The sequence below is a fragment of the Sturnus vulgaris genome, chromosome 9, assembly GCF_052056855.1.
Source record: "Sturnus vulgaris isolate bStuVul1 chromosome 9, bStuVul1.hap1, whole genome shotgun sequence".
Classification (NCBI taxonomy): Eukaryota; Metazoa; Chordata; class Aves; order Passeriformes; family Sturnidae; genus Sturnus; species Sturnus vulgaris.
In genome coordinates this window covers 29009536-29030507 of record NC_142251.1, presented here as the reverse complement: position 1 = coordinate 29030507, position 20972 = coordinate 29009536, and the positions used below count along the sequence as shown (strand labels likewise).

Below are 20972 nucleotides of genomic sequence, written 5' to 3'. Positions count from 1 at the left end.
CACCAACCCAATCACAAATGGCTTGCCTGCATTTGGGACACACCTTTTAGCATTTAACCTAATTGTGGCAGGACAGCAGTAGCTCAGACAAGGTGTTTTATTGCAGTTTTTATTTCTAACTGCAGTGAGTCCCTCATCTAGCAGTGAGTAAACAAGCAGCAGCCAAAGGTGCTTGCACAAGAGGGATGTGCATGGCTGGGAGACAGCTCGCTCACATGTTTTAACAAGTGCTCTCAAAAAGAATGTTCCAGGCAGGGTTACATTTCTGCCTAAGCCTCCCAGAGCAGCAGCTTCCCCTTGAACATTTGATAATCCTAAATTTGGGACTCATGAGAGGTAAACAGCATTTGCCATTGCAAGAAGGTGCTAAGCAAGTGATACACTACTCCTGATTTCACAATTAAAAGACAAAGTTCAGCACATTTTGTTTACAGTTACTATAAATAATAGGCTGGGGGGAGTGAAGGACTTTTGAGAGTAACTTATTTCCTACGTTCCATGATCTCAAACAAGCCTATGACATCCCTGCTTTGGGAACAGAGATGATCCTCAAGCAAATTCCATGCAAATCCTAATCACACTACCAGTAAAGAAACGAAATCAGAAAATCCAGCATCCTCTAAACCAGCAGTCTGAATATGACACATAGCCTGCAGTGGCTGTATTTTGTATCATCACTGACAAGTCAGGAGAACAAAAATATCTGGTATAACTGCTCCAGGGTGACTCTCTTCCCTGCAAAAACAACAACAAAAATGAAATAATTGCTTTTAAAATCACAGAATGTCCTCAGTTGGACGGGACCTATTAAGATCATAAAGTTTACCATGGATCTGCTTAGGGAAACGTTTTTCAGGTCAGCTTCTCTCTGAAAACTGATCCTCACTCCATTACTGACAGCTTCAACACAGAGAAAGGAAAAAAAATGTTTCACTACAGATTAATTGATTTCAAGTAAGAATGAATAGCCCATATGAGGAAAAAAATGAAGGAATTCAGTGTTTGGCTAAAATAAATGTGAATACAAATCCTGGGTTGTTCTGTTTTAAATAACATTTAACCAGCTCTGAGACTGAAAATAACAATCATTCCAGGAGCAAATCAAGTATTTTTCTTTTACACGTGTAACTCCACTATGTCATAATCTGCAAAGCAGCAGCTAGTCAGCTCTAGTGTCACTTTCTATAGATGGTACTCAAAAAAACACTAAAAGCACCTTTAAGGAGAAGAACCACCTTCATTACTGATTGCTATCAGCAGCACAGTTCAGTATGTAGAAAACAACGACTGTGAACACCACCATGCAGTGTTATCCCATGATGTGGAGACTGAAAGAGTGGCTAACCCTGGGAGCAGAGCAGGATGTGACAATCTGCAGGACAGGCTCTCTGGCAGAAGGCAGGAGCTCAGTATAAGCTCAGAGAAGAACTCAGACAAGTCTTTTTCTGTCCTCCAGCACTTACCCTGGCACGTGCCTCCTGCTGTCCTTCCCAGCTGGGACACAGGAGCTCTCCCTTTTCTTCCTTTGTACCATCTTCTCATCTTCACCAAGGAAACTCTTTTCCACAGTTTCTTCACCTCCACCTCTCCTCAGAAGAGTAACCCCTGCACTGTGAATGTTCTGGTGTGGGACAGGGATGAACAGTTCCCTGGGAAGAACTTGCTGCTGCCTCACTCTCCACTGCAGCAGCAGGTGTGCAGGAACAGGCAGAGCTCACAGAAGACTGGGAACCGTGCTTTGCTCCCATGGACTTCTTGTCATCTCCTGGAAGGACCAGGGGTCACAAAGCCAAACTGGCAACTCGTTGTGGTAAAAAAATTCCAAAGCTACACTCAGGCAAAACCACACAGCCAGGTAAACTTTATTTATAAACATACAAACTCATGAATGACTCTGCTGAAAGCACCAGGACCACAGGCCCCAAAGGCAGATCAACACCACTCTGACAAGTGTTACAAGGACAACTGGTGCAGAGATCATTGATGCTTCTCTCCCTCTCCTTTGAAGGGAAAACACAGCTGAGTGTGAATTCCTCAGGGCAAAGTCCTGCATCATCTGGTATCCTCCAACAGGAGAGAAGTTCCTGGCTGCACTGAAGTTTAGCTGAGCAGTGTCCAGAGCTCCTGGTCCAGCACAGTTTTACTGTCACAGTGCTCAGCTGACATGATTTAATTCCTGACAGGGAAGCGGACTATCTCCTCCACATGGGAGGAAGAATACTTTACAAGGGACTTGTAAAAACTGAGGGTGGGGAAAAACCAGATCCCATTTTCCCTCCAATATGACACCCTAAAGCAAACAGTCTCAATATCCTATGATAAAATTATGTTCTTTTCTATTGCTTTTTTGCATGTCTTTCCCATTACCTCCCAAAAGTGAATTCCTATTAGGAAGACCCCTTACCTCCTTCCCACTCCATCCTCAAACTGCCACAGTGGAGTTGGACTGTCCCCCAACCTGTCACAACAGCTGATGCTTTCTGAACTGAATCCTGGCCTTTAGAAGCTGTAACCACCTCTGGTTGATCAGATCAGCTTACATCACTGGCGTGAAGTCAATTTTTCTTTGCTTCTTTTTCTTCAAGAGGCCAGGAAACCTGAATGTGATATGGCTCTAGTTCTTCTGGAGTGACATAGTCTGGAGCATTGCCCATCAGGTCTCGTCCCCTGAAGGATTTTGGAAAGGCAATGACGTCACGGATACTTGGAGCGTCAACAATGAGAGAGATCAGCCTGTCAAGTCCTACAAGCAGAAAACAAATTGGTGAAACACTTGAGTTGTGGCTCTTTATTACCTCCCCTGAGTCAGAAAAACCAAAAAGATTGAGGAGGTAATATCACTGAGCTTGAAGAAAAAGAGTGAAACAAGTAAGGGAGGAGAAAACATTAATCTTAGCTGGTAGCAGAGAAACAGATTTGCCTCGAGAGCTGAAACGTCTGCCAAAATAAAGCTTTTCAATATTGCAGGAAATTCTGTAACACACTAAGGGTTGCAGGACACAGACAGCAAACACAGCAGAACAAAACCTGGGCAGCTGAATGGCAGAACACTGGCAGGGCTCTGCTTTACAGCTCAGAGGTCTGCATCAACCAGTTTGGAAGGATTACAACACTAAGAAGAATTCAAGAGGAACAAAAGCCTCCGGGTGACTGGATGGAGGAAAGTCAAACTGGAAGACCACAGGATAAAATACCTTTTTTTTTTTTGGTAGGTTTTATTTTGGTGAGTGTAGGGAGGGTGTTGTTGGTCAGTTGTGTTTTTCCCCCTCTTTCTTTAAACCACAAACTTGCATTGTTCTAGGGGAAAAAAACAAACCCTGACATTTTCTGAACTGGTGACCAAAACAGGTGAGGAAGAAGGGAAGTGAGATACATCTGCATCTGTAGAGCTACAGATCACTTACCTAAAGCAATTCCTCCGTGAGGTGGAGCTCCAAATTCCAAAGCCTCAATTAGATGGGAAAGCACCTCAGAATCCTCCTGCAAAATTACATTAAGAGGTATCATTGGACAAGCAATGCTCTTCCTATTAGCATCACAAGATGAAGGTACAATGAAATCATCCATTACTCAGGGCTAGGAGTTATGTCTCTATCTGAGAAGCACCTGAGTGTTTCTTTCAGAATATGCAACTAATATTTCAATTAATTAGTGCTTTTAAATCTCCAAGAGAGCGTTAGAGGCATCTGTAGGTGTTACCTTCAGCACTTTCTCCAGCACAAAACGCTGTTGTTCTGCACTGTGAATTCTGATGGAGCCACCTCCAACCTCATTGCCATTCAGCACAAGGTCGTAGTGCTGGCTACGGACCTGCAGAGAGACAGGCACCTTGGTGAGCCTGGGCCACAGCTGCACCTAAAAACAACCTGCACAGAGATGGCAAAGACACTGGGAATGAAGCCATGGAACTGTGTAAAACTGCTCTCTCAGGGGTTCATTGCAATTCAGGTACCAGTCCTGCTGGACTGCCTCTGACTGATGTGAGAGGAGAACAAATCCTTTTCAAAAGTTCATCAAATCTGAAGCAAATGGGATGGGTCAGAATGTAAAATTTCTGTTTCCTATAAGCTCCTTTTGCTGGGGCACATGTGAGTACTTGCTATTTGCAGTAATCAGGAAGCCATCTCTTCTACACGTGTACAAAATCATAGAATCACACAGGGGATTTATCACACAGGGAAAGCAGGGACACCTTCCACTATCCCAGGATGCCCCAAGGCCCATCCAGCCTGGCCTTGAACACTGCCAGGGATGGGTGAGCCACAGCTGCTCTTGGCAATCTGTGCCAGGGCTTCACAGGGAAGATTTTTTTCCTAATACAAATCAATCTAAGTCGACCCTCTTTCAGCTTAAAACCATCCCCCTTGTCCCTGCACTATGTCCCTCTCTCCAGCTCTTTGGGCACTGGAAAGGATTCTAATGTTGCTCCTGAGCTTTCTCTTCTCCAGGATGAACAGCCTAGCTCCTTCAGGCTTTCCTCACAGCAGAAGTGCTCCAACCCTTTGATCATCTTAGCAGCCTCCTCTGGACTCATTCCAACAGATCTACATCTTCCTTGTGCAGTCAGTCCCATGAAACAACATCTCTTTTCACACTAAACCCAGCTGCTGCTTGCCTGATTTTCCATGGGAGTAGCTGTAAAAGAGCCAGCATGGCACGCATGAAGTTAGTTACCTTTGTGGGATCAGAATACAGGAGGCTGGCATCTGAAGGATGAGGGGCAGTGAAGGGGTGATGAGCAGATTCCAGTTCAGTGGGATTCTCAGCCTTGGGGAGGAAAAGGGGGAAATCCACCACCCAGAGGAAGTGAAAGGCTGTGGGATCACGGAGTGCCAGCCCAGCTGCCTCCAGGAGGTCGGCACTCAGCAACCTCAGGGCTCCTAATGCAGAGCACTGCAAGAGAGAAGGGAGACAGGGGGATTTCACCATCAGGGAAGCCACTCAAACACCAACCAGGGAAACAGTGCTCCAGAAAGGAAGTACCACAGACAGCACCAGCTGTAAGGCTTTGCTGCCTTGAATACTTTTGCCTCATATCCTGAAATATATCACCTTCCTGCTGAGGCAGCAGCAGCACAGGGTTTGACAGAGACCAAGAAAGGAGTTTGAAAGGCCATGTTTTTCCAGCTATTTCATCTTCAGAACTTTCTTAGACTAACTTCCAGCTTCTCACATGTGGACTAACTGAGGGAGCACGTGTAAGATCCACACTTTGCAGAGAGAGAAATTGAGGCACAGAAGAGAATAAAACAAAATGTTGTCATGCTACTGAGCAAAGCATGACACCTTATAATAAAACAATGCTTGGAAGGCAATATCTGCTGGCAAGAATAGAGAGAAGGGTAGGGATAGAATCTCCCACCACTGCTGCTAACAAGTCATGCACTTATGGGAGACACAATTACCTAGTTGACCTCATTTTCCGATCTGTTTGATGCTCTAAAAATGAAGAGAAAAGAAGGCACTGATTTGTTGCAGGGATTTTTATATTTTAGCCTTCATTTCAGTTACAAGTCCTGCCCAGAATTTGACTGGGAGCCATAAATATAATAGGTACATTTCATGCTTTATTTGCTGTTGCTATAGCTGCTGTTCCAGAGAAACAGAAAATTAGATGATGACCTATTTTAATAATAAGAAGAATCAGACTAAAGTCAGATAACATCAAAACCATCATCAGCAACATTCAGCTCACAGAGCCACCCAAGAAATGCCTCCTACCACTTGCTTGTGTTCTCCAGCTGCCAGCAGCATCACATCATCCTCCTGCATGTTCAGAGCTTGGATAAGCTCTGACTGCTCCTTTTCACCAAGAAACTTGGTAAGCAGAGACTTCAAGCTTCCATCAGGTCTGCGGATAATTTCCATGATTTCCTGGAGAAAGGGAAGGGTATGTTCAGGGCAGTGCTGCCCCCTCTCGCCTTGAAGCCTCACATGCTCAGGCTCTGACTCTCAGCTATTAAAAACTGCTCTCCTATCTCCCTGTGCCTTCATCACACCTTGTCACTCACCCTGCCCAAAGCCTCAGGAAAGTTCCCGTCTCACCTGGTTAAACTGGGATTTTGCAGACTCCTTCAATGACTCCAAGTCTTTATTTTTAAGATACCTCTGGGGAAAGAGCAAGAGAAAACATAGCAAAAATCAGCTTGGAAAACTTGACTAGGTATCAAATCTACTGACTAAGCTGGTTCCAAACCTCTCAGTTCTTTTGTTTCCAGCTCAAGTTCTTATGAGGGCTGTGGAACAGGACAGGGTCCTTAGCACTGGGCTGGGTGTGTGCTCTGAGGGCTCCTTTCAGGAAGAGACCCCTCTTGATCTATGTTTTCCCCACCCACACCCGCAGATAAATGTATCTGGTCAGCAGGGTCAGATCACTGGCTCCAGCCTGCAGAAACAAGGCTACACCACCACACTGTAGTTGGGGAATGCAGAGCTCAGACTGGAGGAAGAACAGAGAAAACAACTGAGCTGACTCCTGCATGCAAAGACATGCAGTAAATGAGGACCTGCAACAAGATCTTGATTTTTTTTTTCCATCTACTCCAGTTTCAGGTGGGTCTAGATGCCACTTTTGTGTTGCTCAAACAAACACCTCTGTCCCCTCTCGTAAGAAGGCACTAACTTGCACTTTGTGAAAGGAATGAAAGAAAATCCCAAGGGAAACCATGGCCACAAAGCCCTGTTCCCTAGATACAGCTCAATATTTAGAGGATTTTTGTTTTTTCCATACTACAAAGATGCCTACAGCCAAAATTAGATCTGTTTCCTTGCCAAAATGCAGGGCTGTGTCAAAAGTCTTCCACATCTATTGTCAGCCTTGGATTTGGTCATTCTCGTTACAAGACAAGAATTGTACCCAAAAATGCAGCAAAAGCAAACAGGAGAAGGTCATGGAACCACCTGACCCTTCTCTGCCTGTCCCAGAGCTGTGCCATGCCCAGCCCTGTTTCAAACTCCCATCACAAGGCACAATTTATCATTGAGATGCACATCAAAAAGGTGACAAAAAGCAAGGTGAAACCCCGAGAGGGTTCCCTGTCCTCATGGCATCTTGCAGTTCTACTGTCTTCCTCCTCTTCCTAAGGATAAAATACTCTTCCTGTTGCCTTATCATTCTAACACCACTCAGCCCAAGCTGACATGGAGTACAACCAATCCAAAATTCCCTTAAGAACACCAGTAATAGCAAGGAACATTTCCATATCAACACAGGAATTCAAATTTGCATTTTATTTATTCCACATAAACCATAAACAGATGTAAGAGCATCACTTACCACTCCCTGAGGGATACAAATGGCTCTGATGGAGCCATGTGGGTAACTGAGGGCATTCTGCACAAAGTGAATGTTTGATCCTCGTAAAACATCACTGATATCCACGATCTGACAAAGGAGAGAGCACAGGAAAAAGCACTGCTAGTAGCAATACAAAGCAAAAATTCCTGCACCTGTCTTAACACCTTCAACACTATTCCCTTTTAGGAGCTTTTGTTCTTGAAACAGCCAAGATGCATTGCTCCCTAACAATACATCACCTTTAAAATAAAGTTTTATTAGAACATACATCTTCCACAGACAACTGATCAAATCCTCTCTTCTTTGGCAGACTGCACAAAGCAGTAAAAATGGGACAGGCACCTTGGGTAAATTACAGCACTCAAAACTCCAGCCAACCATGTATCCATGATCCAAAGGTTATTAAAAGACTGACTGAAAGGAAAAGCTGTGAGTTTCCAACGGGCAAACCCTCACCTTCATCCCAAAGCGAGTGTCTGGCTTATCAGTCCCATACTCAGCCAGTGCTTCCTCGTATGTCATGGAAGGGAAAGGAGTCATAATGGAGCCTCTTTCCTCAGGCCAGGAATGTTGCAGGAGGCCCTCTATGAGCCTCTGGATCCCAGCTTGATCTACAAATGACATCTCTATATCTATCTTAAAACAGAGAACAAGGGGAGAATTCCACATTAGCTACAGGTTGTGCTTCCACGCTGCTACTTGTGAGTACAAAGCCAGCAAAACAAGAAACAACACACAAAATGACATCACGGCATGACTGTATTAGGCTGGGAATGTGCTTAGCATCACCCTCCAGGCTGATGACTCAGGCAACAGCCTCCTCAGAGAGTGAATGAGGTAACGATGACAAGGACACGAGAAGCAGCCTTGAGTGAACCAGGCTAACTCAGCCTGGGATTTCAAGGATAAGGAATGGGATGTCTGACCTATCAGTACAGGAGGAGAATGCATCATCACAGTAAAATCACTGCTGCAATGCAATTCCCACAGCTGCACCTGGGGCACTGCAGCCAGCCAAGGACAGGAACCACGCAGTCACCCCACACCAATTTCCAAGGGCTGTGTTGGTGAAACACACACCAGCCAACTCAGTACCCCCCAAGCAGCACCAGACTAGCACAGACTAAACCTCCAGAAGGGAAAAAGGCTATGAACCACGTGGGCTGAGGAGCAGGGAGCACAGCAGCACGGGCTGGTTACCTGGGTGAATTCTGGCTGCCTGTCAGGCCGTGAGCCCTCATCCCGGTAGCAGCGAGCGACCTGGAAGTACCTGCAGTACACTTTGACTTAGATAACAATTTAAAGTATCCTGAACTGAACTGTGCCTATAGAACTGATCATACAAAAGATAAGGATAAAAGAAGTAAACCAGAGAGAGTGCTCTGTTCCCACAGCAGACCATCTTTGTTCCCATCCCTTCAAAATAATGGAATTTATCAGCAGCTGTGTCCATCTCCAGACATATCTTCCAGGGGCACATGGAGACTGCCAGGTGAGCTGTCCCCCAAGGGGGCTCAACTCTTTATTCCACCTTCCACTCCACTCCAGGACTCTCCAAAACTCTCAGACAAGACCTGGCCTGCAGTTCACCATGTGAACAATTGTCTCCCTGTCCATCCACTTGATTTGGAGAAGCAAGCCCAATTAAAAGCTTTGCACTTGGGCACACTGACATGCTTTTTCCTTGTCTCAGCCATGCTCAGCTGCCCAGCCTCACCTCAGTTAGTTGTTTGGGTTATTCCTGGAGCTGCTTTTATCATACATTAGATTTTCTGCCCTTCAGGCAGGCTCTGCTTCACATAAGCTTTGCATTTAACACAGCAGGAAAGACTGCAGCTTTCCACAAGGATACATTTCATCTGACTATGAAGTCCCAAGTATTTAAGGATCCTTCTTCAAGACACAAATCATTGGCAGTAAGTTTTTCTGGGGAAGTTTCTGGAACTTCACAGATAAAGCAATCAAACCCTAGACAGGACATGCAGAGAACAGGAGTCCAAGAAACTCTTACCTGTCCAGGCCTCCAACCATGAGGAGCTGCTTAAACTGCTGAGGACTCTGTGGCAGAGAGTAGAACTTGCCTGCTTCCCTCGAGGGCACAAGGAATTCTTTGGCTCCCTGGCATCAGAAAGAAAATATACAGAGTTCAGCAAGTAAGTGGTCCCAATTCCTGACAGAGCAAACACTGGAAGTGCAAGAGGAAAGGACCTGTTTTCCCCATTATGAAATCCCACTTGTGAGGAAATGGCTGTTTGTACTTTACAATTAACATTTGTTAACCAACTGGTCCGAAATATTCAAAGGAGAATTCTCTACCTTCTTCTCTGAGAGACTAATGCATAATAGACCATCCAAGACTGGGGTTTAAATGCAAGAACTCCAGGTTAGCTGCCTCAACAACTCCTGAGCTACAGCTCTCTTCTCTCTGACTATTTTTGAAGTGAAAGAAAGGAATATAAAATCAGAAATGAAATTTACTTGAGTATGACCTCTACAATAACCTACGGGTTAAGAGATAAATGCTGAAAAGACAGTGCTTCCGAGTTTTTTGAGTTTCTAATCCCAGGATACACTTGCATTCAACATGAGATCTACGAGGCAGGAGCTTATTTTGTTTGCAGGTTCAAAACTAGGACAAAAGTTATCATCTCTCCCCTTTCTCTCCCTCTACTTTTAAAAGGATCTGTGGATGATACCAGAAGTTCCACAAGCTGTTATTTAGCAAGGGAAAAGCAATGAAGGCTGAGTGGCAACTGGAAATGATTCATCCCTGACTGTGCAGCTGCAGGAGGCCAAAAAGCATCATATACATACCCCTGGGGTTCTTTTAAACAGAGTTGGAGTTTCTACATCCACGAACCCTGGGAAACAAACACAGAATATGCTGAGAGGAGGGAGAACTAACATGACAGAGTAGGCTAGAGTAGAGTTAGTCAGCAAAATAGGTCATCTAGCAACCATGGAGCCTCTCCAAAACCAACACACTTCACTACTTCTAATAATTATTCCTGTAATGACAGATCTAAAGGCTCTGAGCTGCTCTGATGTCCTGCCAGAACTGTTGATGACAAAGGACTCCAAACAGGCTGAAAATGTGCTAATTCTCTATCTATTCTGAACCAGGCACTGATTTTCCAAAAAGCATTTCCTGATTTTAAGAGAAGCAAAAGCCCTCAACAAAATCCATCCCTCTGACATGCCTCAGCTCGGTGAGCAAAAGAGGGCAACTACCTGCAGAGTCTTTTCTCACTGGAAACAGCCAATTTGAAACAACTGGCTTGCAGCATGCCAAGAGATTGCAATATACTTTGTTCTTCAGGCCTGACAACATCCCACTAAAGACTCCACCACAAGCAGACGTTCTTATTAAGTGGGACCAATTTGGAGTAGCAAGTTGGTTAGGAAACTCTGCCAGCACTAGGAAGCAGCAGCAGGGAGAGCTGAAATGTTTGCTGCACCCTGTCCTCCTGATGCCTAAAGGGGGGAAACGGTATCTTACGTTTTAGCTTTCATATTTTCCAGATTCTGTACTGCATTAGTATGTGACTCTGAACTTCATATAAAGTGTTAGCAAGTTCTCTTCACAGCTTAGTCAGACAGAACAACACTTTTCCAGCCCAAAAACCAAGGGCACCACTGCAGCTTCAGGCCCAAAAAGTGCAAACAACAGCAGACTGTTGGAACCCTGGAAACTGAGAGTTTTAGACTTTCTGTGCTGACAAGGCACTGACCTCCAGGAAAATACTGCTTTTGACCTGAGGCCTTGGAGAAGGCTTCCAAAATTGAGTGATAGAACTGGGATCACTGGTGCATAGTTGGAATAGAAGCTTGTACTATCACATGGTGGAAGAATTTGGAATTTAAGGTTTTAGAATATAGCAAGATGGAGGTTTTCAAGCAGAGGTTTCTTTCTTCTTCGCCACCTTCTTCATGGGTCTAGGTGGAATCTTGTTTAATTGGATAGAAAAATATGCATTGTGGGTCACGGGTGATTGGTTATTGGGTTAAAAGTAAAAATAATTTAGGTGTTAATTCTTAATTGGACAGATTGGCCCTTAAAAGGCCTTGTAGAGAGAGAGATACACGCCCATTTCTAGCCTATTAACTAGAAGTGCTGTAGAACTCACTGTAATATAGATAAGAATGAATAAACAAGCAATCTGGGAGGATGGGACTTCATAACCTGGAGCTGTAATTGGACAATGAACCCCAATATGGAAATGGGCCAAAACTTATAAAAGTGTGAGAACTTGTGACTCAGAGTCCATCTTGGGTGGAGCCACGGCCGGGCCCGAGGTGAATCCTTGGAAGGCCTTTCAATAAATCCCTACTTTATTCCTTTAGCACCGTGCAGCCTCTGTAGGCAGCACTCGCAGCAGCCGCTCACCGTGGAGATTGCAGAGATACTCGCGCATCCTCATCACCACGCGGGACCGCAGCCGCAGGCTGGACTGCAGCCGCGAGCTGCGCAGGTCCAGGTAGCGATACTGCATCCGCAGCGCCTCCGACTTCTGGGCAGGAGACACAAGCAGCATGAAGAGACGGAATTCGAATTGCACGTCCACTGAAAGTGCTCCTAAAGCCACCGGGGGGAAAGGGACAAGCTAAAAAGGGACGGTGCTCGGTTGCCACAATGCGCCCTACACAAACATCGCTTGAAACAACCAAACTGCTCACAAAGGTTGTGGCTGCCCCGTCCCTGGAAGTGTTCAAGGCCAGGTTGGATGAAGCTCTGAGCAATCTGGTGCAGTGGGTGGCATCCCTACCCATGGCAGGGGGTTTAGAACAAGATGATCTTTAAGGTTCCTTCCAAGCTAAACTATTCTGTGATTCCACGAGTCAAATAAAACAGCCTCACTTCACACTCAAAAAACACAGCATAGCCCCATTTCTTTCACTCTTTCCTTTACCATCAGTTCTTCCATAAATCTGGAATAATTCAAGCCCTGTTTTCTCCTTAGCTCTAACTGGAAATAAATCCTCCCAGCAAACAAACAGCAGCTCTATTTTAAATACCATCATTCCTCCACAGTGAAGTGGGGAGAATCAAACTCAGCTCTCAGATGTTGTGCTGTCACCCTGGGCAAATTCCCAACTTAATGAAAAGCCACCACTTCGATAAGGAAAACACAGACACCTTGATAAAATCCTTGATTTCAAAAGGCAGCTTCTTGCAGGAGTTTAGAATCTCTGCAGCCTCTGCCTTCACTTCAATATCCCCTGTTGGCATTTTCTAGAACAAAAAGGCAAGAAAAAATTAAGCTCAAAACAGTTGGACAAAGGTATTTCACAGATAGTCAAAGGGAAAAAAAGAAGCAATGTGATTACCCTCTCTGCCTTCTAACACAGTGCCTAAGTCAGAGTTTCTCCCAAGGACAGATTTCTCCCAGATTTCCCTTCTGTTCAGAGAAACACAAGTCACCTCACCAAAGATGGCAGCTTCTTTCCCAGTAGCATACTGGTCTCTAAACACATTAGCCTCAGCAAAACCATACAGTGTAGGTTTCAGTGAGCATGAGCAGCAACAGCCCTTAACAGGAGTCAGAAAAGGCAAATTATGAGGAACTTTGCAGAACTTCCAGCTCTAAACACCAGTTCTCAGAACTGGTCTTCTTTTGACTCTGTCCCGAGGGAGGGCAGGCAGCTCCCCTCACTGAGGCACAGCAAAGCTCACCTGATCCTGCAGCACTCTTGCTATTTACCAGGGGAAAGGACACACAGGCTTCACACAAAACAAGAGATGAATAAAAGAAATAAAGGTATTGCTTTAAACCTGGATTTTAAGTGGATACATACAAGATGGAGCAAAAAGGAGTTATGACCATAAATATATGTAAGATCATAGATATATACACATGTATGATCATAAATACAATCCTCTTTTCAGACCTGCCAGTTACATGTACAATCCTGAAAGATCAATCTACAGCTGATTACAATGACAGCTGGGGAATGCAGAACATTAAAAAATTATTCAACTCCTGTTTCCTATACAAGGAGACCAGCAAAATCAATAAACAGGTCACCATATGCCATGGAACTCGAAATGACAATATTTATTTTCAAGCAAAAGAAATTCCATCCATGCTCTGAAAGCCTGGAAAAGCCAGCATTATCCTTGCCAAGGACTGGGATCTAGGCCTGTAATGTGTTTTGAGATCCTCCTGTATCTGACACAGCACTTATTTCACCTCACACTATCTGAGGACGGGCTGCCACACAACCAGAACCCGTGGCAATGCTCTGACACAATGCCCACCATAATCCCACCATCCAGGGTTGTTTCCTTCAAGGAATGGAAGCCCTGAGAGCCCCCCCACCCCATCCTCACCGGATTCTGCTGCCCCAGGGGCCGAGGGGACACTGTCCCAGTCACTCGCACCACAGACTCCACCGGGGCATTGGACAGCAGCTCCTTCACGTGGGAATGTGCCTGCAGCGAGAGGACAGAGCCTCAGAAATTCAAAGAACAGGACAAAGGCACTGTGGCCAAGCGCCTCAATCCAAAATCACTCGTAAGGCAGGGGAAACAGCACAGATGCTTCTGTTGCAGTGACAGGTCAGGGCTCTCACAACACTTTAATCCAGTTGTGAGTCAGAGCACTGAGTTTGACAAAGCCCTTCCTTCTCTCTGTGGCTGTTGAAGCCAAGCTACCAAAGGAAAAATAAAAACAGACTCATGTTTTGGTAGCACTCACCTCATCCTGAGGAATGACGACCTGGGTCAGTCCCTGGAAATCCCTCAAAACCAGAAACAGGCCTTGTCTGATCCATGAAAAGCACAAAAGGAAGAAGATTCATTTCACAGATTTAGTACTTTCTACTTTTTAAAAGCATATGGCAATTGGCTACACTTTCAGTACCCTGCAACTCATCCCAAAGCACTTCCAAGCACTGAATTATAAACACTTTTCCCACACCTGAACCTAACTGTAACAATTTATTTCCCATTGTGACCAGCCTCAGACAACATACAAATTACCAGGAGAACCAGAGTTTTAACTTGAGCTATCATGCACGCAGAGCAGGGATTCTGGACACATGAATTTTCCTGCTGGAAACATCATTCAGCTAAAAACAATTAAATGAGCAATAAAACTAAAGTGCCCGTGGAATAAAAAAACCAGCAAAATCCAATCGTAAGTCAAGAAGGGGAAAACTTGTCCCATAAAAAGTTCCACATGAACAATCCACACTGCTAGACCCAGAACCATAAATCTTGATTTCTTCAAGCTGCAGCAGGGACAGATGCCATTGTGCTTTATCCATCAAAAAACTGCCCAATGGGACAGTGCTCTGGTGTCTTGAAAAACATAATCACCACGATCACATTGCAATAATCCCAACTCCTTTTCCTGGGTCTCCATCTACAATTGCTCAAAGATGAGATGCTCAGGACCTCCTAAAATCAAAAAACCCACACAGACCATCCCTGGAGAGCAATGCTGGATGAAACACATCTTAGACTGGGTTTGGCAAATAATCACCTCCGTTTTCACCATGGTTTGCACTTACCTTTGATATTGAATCCATCCATACAAGGTCACCTTCTGTCCCACATGAGCAGAACGCAGCTCTCCACACGTGTTGGTCCGAGTGACAAAACTGTTGAAGTCTTTAATTAAAAAAAAAAATATATAGAAAATATCTCATGGCTTTTACAATTGAGACAGAATAAATAATGAGTTTTCCCTCCCAATACAATTTATACATTTACAGAGAAGTTACTTCATATACAGATCTGCACTAGGATACTATATCATAATCATGAAATGAAGGTTTATTATTAAACAGGGATTATTGTTTATGTTTCTCAGTTATACTTTTTTATAAAGATATTTGAACACAGCCTTGCTGCAAATTGTTGCCCTGCAAATTGCAGGAGCAAGCAAAAGTCACAGATCAATCCTAAGGGATGCTGACAATGCCACATTTAAATCTAGAATCACAGAATAGCCTGGGTTTCAAGGACCTTAAAGCTCATCTCATTCCATCCCCCTGCCATGGGCAGGGGCACTTTCCACTATCCCAGGTTGTGCAGAGCCCCATCCAGCCTGGCCTTGGACACTGCCAGGGATCCAGGGGCTGCCACAGCTTCTCTGGGAAATTCTGCCAGGGCCTCCCCACCCTCACGGGGAAGAATTTCTTCCAATATCCAACCCAAACCTGCCCTCCCTCAGCTCAAAGCCACTTCCCCTTGTCCTGCCACTGCAGCTCCTGGTGGCACAAGGCTTAACAAACCAGGAATTAAATGCACACGGAGGACACCCGCCATGCAGGAGTAAACTGAACAGTTCCTGCCTCAAACAACCGGGAAAAGGCCTGAGCCACAGCCACAGAAAGCTTTGCACACCCCCGTGTGCCTGCAATCATAGCCTAAGTTATAGAAACAGGCACACCGCTTACAGAGGTTCAGCTTGCAAGAAGTCTCAAGGATACCATCAGCTGGACATATAAAAATGATTTTATGAGCCAATCTCGCTAGCTTCACCATAGCCTTTCGAATTAAAAGAGATTTAGACAAGACACAAAGTGATACAGGGCACATAAATTGGCTCGAGCGTGATAGTACTCGACTGTGTGGACTACCCTGAGCTGTATCCCGGGAGGAAAGGAACCCAAATCTTGAGGGGCTGAGACCAGCGCTCCTCACCTGGAGCCGCGGGCGCGGCAGCAGCGGCCGCCCGGTGTAGCGCCCGTACCAGGAGCCGGGGGAGCGCCATTCCGCAGCCGCCCCTCGGCCAGAAATACACGAGGAGCGCCACAGGCCTGCGGGAAGTGAGAAATAAGAGCTCCGGAGGGGAACAGGGCAAAATCACCTCCGGCAGCAGCGCCGCCTTCCCGCACTGCCGCCCGCCTCAAAGATGGCGGCGGGGCGCGCCCCCGCGCGGGGGCCGACGGGAGCCGAGTTCGAACGGCGCCGGCGGGCCGCGGCCGCCATGGCGGAGGAGGCGCTGGAGGACGGCGCGGCGCGGACCCTGCCCAGCCTCAGGCAGCTCTCCCGGGCTCTGCCCTTCGGACGGAGCCACGGCCGCCTCGGCATCAGCTCCAGCGGCCGCCTCATCGTGCCGGCGCTGTGCTCTCAGGTACGGCGGGGCCGAGGAGGCGGCGGCGCCCCGCTGTCTCCTCCCTGTCCCCTCAGCCGCGCGGGAAGAGCGGCCTTCAGCTTTATCCCTTGTATATTGTTTTCCCCCAGGAAAACGTGGATCCGCAGAAGACAGCGTTCGTGCTGTGCAAAGCCTGGACGCTGTACAGCGTGACCCCCCTGTACGGCTTCCGCCGCGCCCGCCTCAGGGACTACGCGCGGCTGCTGAGCGCCTTCATCGCCGCCGAGAAGCAGAAGGGGCTGGCGGTGGAGGTGGGCGTCGAGCTGGACATCAAGGTGGCCCTGTCCAGCCTTGCCGAGCTCCGGGGCAGCGAGCTGGACCAGGCTGCCCTCCTCGTTCAGGTGAGGGGGCTGTTCTTGCTGTGGTGAAACGCTCTGTCTTGGAAGAAAACCCCGAAATTAAACCCTAGCTGTGTGGGAATAACTACGGAGCATCCACTGTGATTTAATGAAACTGAATCCTATCTGTTTTTAACTGAAACAGAACATTTACAGTCTTAAGCTGTGCCAGGGGAGGTTTAGGTTGGACATTAGGAAGGATTTCTTCACAGAAAGGGTGATTAGACATTGGAACTGGCTGCCCTGGGAAATGGTGGAGTCACTGTCCCTGGAGGTGTTCAGGGCAAGACTGGATGTGACACAGTCAAAACCCTGGTCTAATGACAGGGTGGTGTTTGGTCACAGGCTGGACTTGATGAGCTTAGAGGTCTTTTTCAGCCTAATTGGTTCTGTGATGCCCTAAGCAATGCATACAGTAAATAGCAAGTTTGAGTTCAACTTTTTAACAGCATCAGAGTACGACTATACAGAGCAATCTGTGTCTGATGTTTTAGTTCAGCAGTCAGTTTACTGTCAGGACTTGGATGGCTTATTCATCTTCTTGGATAAAGCTGGCATAATCCCACTTCCTGGCCACAGTCGGGTCTAATTAGTATTTCTGAAATGCTTTGCCTCAAGTGAAAACGTGCTACTGAAATGTCAAGTTCATTGCGGCAGTGGTTGTAGGATATATCATAGGAGTTAAGCAGCATGCACTGAGATGTCAGGACTGCTCCTAGGGAAGTTAAAAACACTTCTTCTGCTGTTTTCAACAGAAGTGCATTCAACTTTTAGGAATGTAATGGATAGACTGAATAACTGTGTGTATTTGACAGAAAACAGCATTGCATGCATGGTCCTAAGGAAAACAAAAACACTTTTAAAACTTTAAATCAAAATCTGTTTTTAGCTGATGAAGAAACAAAAAAGCCATACTTTCTCTCTGCAGCATTGAAATGCTTCTTCTCCCCCCATCCCAGCTCTCTTCAAGGTCACGAGCTTCCTCCAAGAACTCTGAAGACAAACTGGTGTGGTCGGGCTGGTTCTGCTCCATGTTTGGAGATGACTTTTCCGAGAACGTGCCGGAGGACTTCACCTGCCTGCCCCTGTTCCTGACCCACGGGGCCGAGACCTACACGTCCTTGGTTGGCAGCTGGTTCCAGAAAACTTTTGACTGCTGCTTCCGCCGCCTGGCCATCAGCCCCCTGAACCTCAGCTGGATGGTGGCCATGTGGGCTGGCTGCAAGCTGGACAGAGCTGCCTCTGCCGTGGAACTCGTCTTCTCCATGCCCCGCCTGTCCCAGCCCTTGGATATTTCATACGCCATCCACCCAGAGGATGCCAAAGCTCTGTGGGACACGGTGCAGAAAACGCCAGGAGAGATCACCCAAGGGGAGGTGGATGTCTTCATGGACTGCCTTTACGCCCACTTCCACAGGCACTTCAAGATCCACTTGTCAGCTGCGAAGCTGGTGAAGGTCTCCACAGGGGTTGCCTCGGCACACTGTGATGGGATTGTAAAGGTGAGGCCCCAAGGAGCAGGCTGTCCTAATTGCTGGCCAAATAAAATAGCTGCACCTGAAGGTGTCAAGTTTTGCATGGTTTCCTACAAGGAATTGTTAAACTCTCATCTTTTGCTAGTCATGCTTAGCTCTGAAGTTGGGGCAGCTGTCAGTACAGTATTTTACTACTTTTGTGTTGCAGCAGAAGCTACTTGCCTAGGGCCAGAAATAGGTGTATTAGCTGTGGTATGAACAGGAAAGTTTCTTAGGTCATTAAAAAACTCCTTTTGGATTTAAAAAGATCCCAAACTTTTAAAAAAAGTTCACTAACTTTCTAGCATTGTAGTTATTAAGACACAGGCAAAAGACTCCTTCACGTGTAACCCTTTTCATAGAGCTGCTGGTCTTTCTACAGAAGTATCCCTAATATCCTTCAAACCAGGGAACATTAATCCTTCAAGCAATACAGTATTTTCTTCTGAGTTAAAGAACAGTTTCTGTAAATGCAATTGTTTAAATTTACTCTATAATGGGCCTTGGCACATTGTGTAAATGCAATTGTGCAATTGTTTAATTTACATTGCTTGTTTTTATCTGTAATACCTTAAAACTGTTTGAAAGAACTTTTTCTGTCACAGGCAAGTACACAAAGATATCTCAGGTTTTCTGAAGGGTGCTCTTGGGGAATGTGTGTTGTGTAAATTCAGTTATGGGTTTTCATAATGGGATAGAGTTCAAGTCATGTATATTCAGTGTGGGAAAAGTTTAAGTACCTGAAAAGCAACAACAGAGCAGCTGAATAAACACACAGAACACTTGGTAGATTCCTTCCAACCAGGGCTTCAGGGTGTGGAAATCTGGCAGCTGCAGTTGTTGCTTTGACAGGCTTTTTTTTCTCTCTTTCTTGCAGATTCTACACAGCCAATACCTGCCTGAAGTGCTGATGCTACTGACTGAACTCGCAATCTCTCAGATACAGTGAGAGCCATTTCAGTAGCTCTTCATACTAAAAAGGCTTTCTGTTTGGACAATCTGTGCTGAGAAACCACCAGGAAACTCACTCCTGCAGCATCTTCTTTCCTCTCATTCTGGCTGTCCAAAGTCGGACTGTAACTCCAGCATTTGGCTGTGTAACTCCATGCCATGCACAGCGAAGTCAAGCAGACATTTGGCCCTGAAGAAGGGCTGCAATGCAAACTTGTGACAGCTTCCTGAGCACCTTTGTTTTCTCAGAGTCACTCGTTCCATTTATGTGCAGGTATCACCTCAGAGACAAACAGTGCAAATTCTTGATGCAACTTACTGACAGGTATTTCTATTGTTTCAAAGTTGGTTTTTACTGGGCAGCCTAAGCTACACAGACCTTGGCCTTGGCTAAACTGTGACTACTCTTGGGCTAGTCTAAGTGCAAGGTTCAGCACACCTTATAAAGGGTACATGCTCTACAATCCAGGGCAGAAAAATCCAGGTTTCTAACTCCCTTTTTGGCTTGTTAAGGGTATTTGATAATGGTGATAATATTTATTTATGTTCCAGTTGGGCATGAGATTGGACACAAGGCACTTGTCAGCCTGTTGGCCCTCTCAGGCAAGTTAATAGATAGGAAAGTGAGGTGTGGATAAGCTTGTAATGTAATGTTTGTAATCTTGGATGCAATCCTGTGGGCCAGAGAGCTCTCAGGGTTGGAGCTGTGTGCTGTAATTTGATGTTGGATCCCTCCCTTTTGGAGCAGGGAAGTGTTCAAAGGAACAGTGTACAGTGTCTAGCTAGACAGTTAAGGAGCAGAAAGTAGCACCTGCTAAGACATTTTTGTAGTACAGTATTAAATAAAGAAAATATGTTTCATCTTATGTCTTAAGGAAAGACCACCTATGTCTAACTAAATGTATCCTTGCACGGGGCTCATTTCCAACTACAGCTTACCTGACCAAACCACCTCTTTTTACTTATTAAATGCTTCTGTGAGCAGCAAAATTCCAAGTCTAGTTTCTTACTTCGTACTTGTACAGCATCTCTAGGAGCTGATTTGTGCTATGACCTCCTCCTAAACAGGGGTGCAAGTTTCCTTTCTTTTCCCAGTGTAAAGCTACATAACATGACATAACTGCATGTATATTTCCTAACCTATTTCCAGAATTAAACAAAAAAACACGCATTTGGTTTCAGATTCTTTACTAGATGAAGATAGATTATTTTTGCATGTTAAAGTTGAAGTCTGTGGTATAACTCTTACCCTGGTACCATCAGCTAAGTGATCTTCTGAAGGTCTTGGCAGCTCAGAAGCTACTTTAACTATCAATTCTGGTGCTTTAGCTTCCTTTTTGGAAATATCTCATATCTGCTATCTGGAGTCAGGAGAGCACTGGACAAAGGAGTACAAGGTCTGGAAATAACTGGCACCTGTATTTGGTTTGAAAATAGGACTGTTACATCTAGGGCTAAGTTTTAAATCTAATCCTCAGATCTTTCCAACAAATATGCATAAATCATCCCTGAAAACCTAAATTCTTATAGCCTCTTTTAACCTCTTCCTTGTGTTGTCCTCATTGATAAATGCAGTTAATTGAGCAGAGATAAGATTTAGCCAGATAGTACAGATGCTTCCTTTCAGAAAAAGCTGATTCTGAGTGATGTGAAGGCTAACAATAAACAGCAGAGTTTTAAGCCTCTTTTACTGGGATTTATCTGGAAAAAAACCCTCCAGCATCTTTGTCCATGTAAACCACAGAAAAACATCCCCCCCACTGCT

At 45.5% G+C, this 20972-nt stretch overlaps 2 protein-coding genes across 2 annotated transcripts; one reads left to right on the top strand and one right to left on the bottom strand.

Moving 5' to 3' along the window:
• Positions 1-1840: 1840 nt before the first annotated feature.
• Positions 1841-16169, bottom strand: DARS2 (aspartyl-tRNA synthetase 2, mitochondrial). The gene is made up of 17 exons (XM_014874814.2): positions 15951-16169; positions 14813-14912; positions 13996-14062; positions 13629-13730; positions 12435-12530; positions 11685-11808; positions 10112-10158; positions 9309-9415; positions 8498-8567; positions 7754-7933; positions 7277-7384; positions 6046-6108; positions 5722-5874; positions 4675-4893; positions 3700-3810; positions 3405-3480; positions 1841-2743 (listed from the first exon to the last, which is right to left on the bottom strand). The coding sequence occupies exons 1-17, from the start codon at positions 16018-16020 to the stop codon at positions 2556-2558; spliced, it is 1881 nt and encodes a 626-aa protein (XP_014730300.2). The 5' UTR covers positions 16021-16169; the 3' UTR covers positions 1841-2555.
• A 40-nt stretch (positions 16170-16209) lies between these two features.
• On the top strand, positions 16210-20378 carry CENPL (centromere protein L). The gene is made up of 4 exons (XM_014874672.2): positions 16210-16383; positions 16494-16745; positions 17702-18244; positions 19134-20378. Exons 1-4 carry the CDS (start codon positions 16237-16239, stop codon positions 19203-19205), a joined length of 1014 nt encoding a protein of 337 aa, XP_014730158.2. The 5' UTR covers positions 16210-16236; the 3' UTR covers positions 19206-20378.
• Positions 20379-20972: the final 594 nt, after the last annotated feature.

What these genes read in the sequence shown, in the direction of transcription:
- DARS2 (XM_014874814.2), bottom strand. Translation starts at nt 16,020, where the DNA reads ATGGCGCTCCCCCGGCTCCTGGTACGGGCGCTACACCGGGCGGCCGCT. An exon ending in CAAAATCCCAGTTTAACCAG is followed by an intron (nt 5,875 to 6,045) that starts GTGAGACGGGAA and finishes CCCTTTCTCCAG; the next exon opens with GAAATCATGGAAATTATCCG. An exon ending in TCACGGAGGAATTGCTTTAG is followed by an intron (nt 2,744 to 3,404) that starts GTAAGTGATCTG and finishes TTCTGCTTGTAG; the next exon opens with GACTTGACAGGCTGATCTCT.
- CENPL (XM_014874672.2), top strand. Translation starts at nt 16,237, where the DNA reads ATGGCGGAGGAGGCGCTGGAGGACGGCGCGGCGCGGACCCTGCCCAGC. An exon ending in TGCCGGCGCTGTGCTCTCAG is followed by an intron (nt 16,384 to 16,493) that starts GTACGGCGGGGC and finishes GTTTTCCCCCAG; the next exon opens with GAAAACGTGGATCCGCAGAA. An exon ending in ACTGTGATGGGATTGTAAAG is followed by an intron (nt 18,245 to 19,133) that starts GTGAGGCCCCAA and finishes TCTTTCTTGCAG; the next exon opens with ATTCTACACAGCCAATACCT.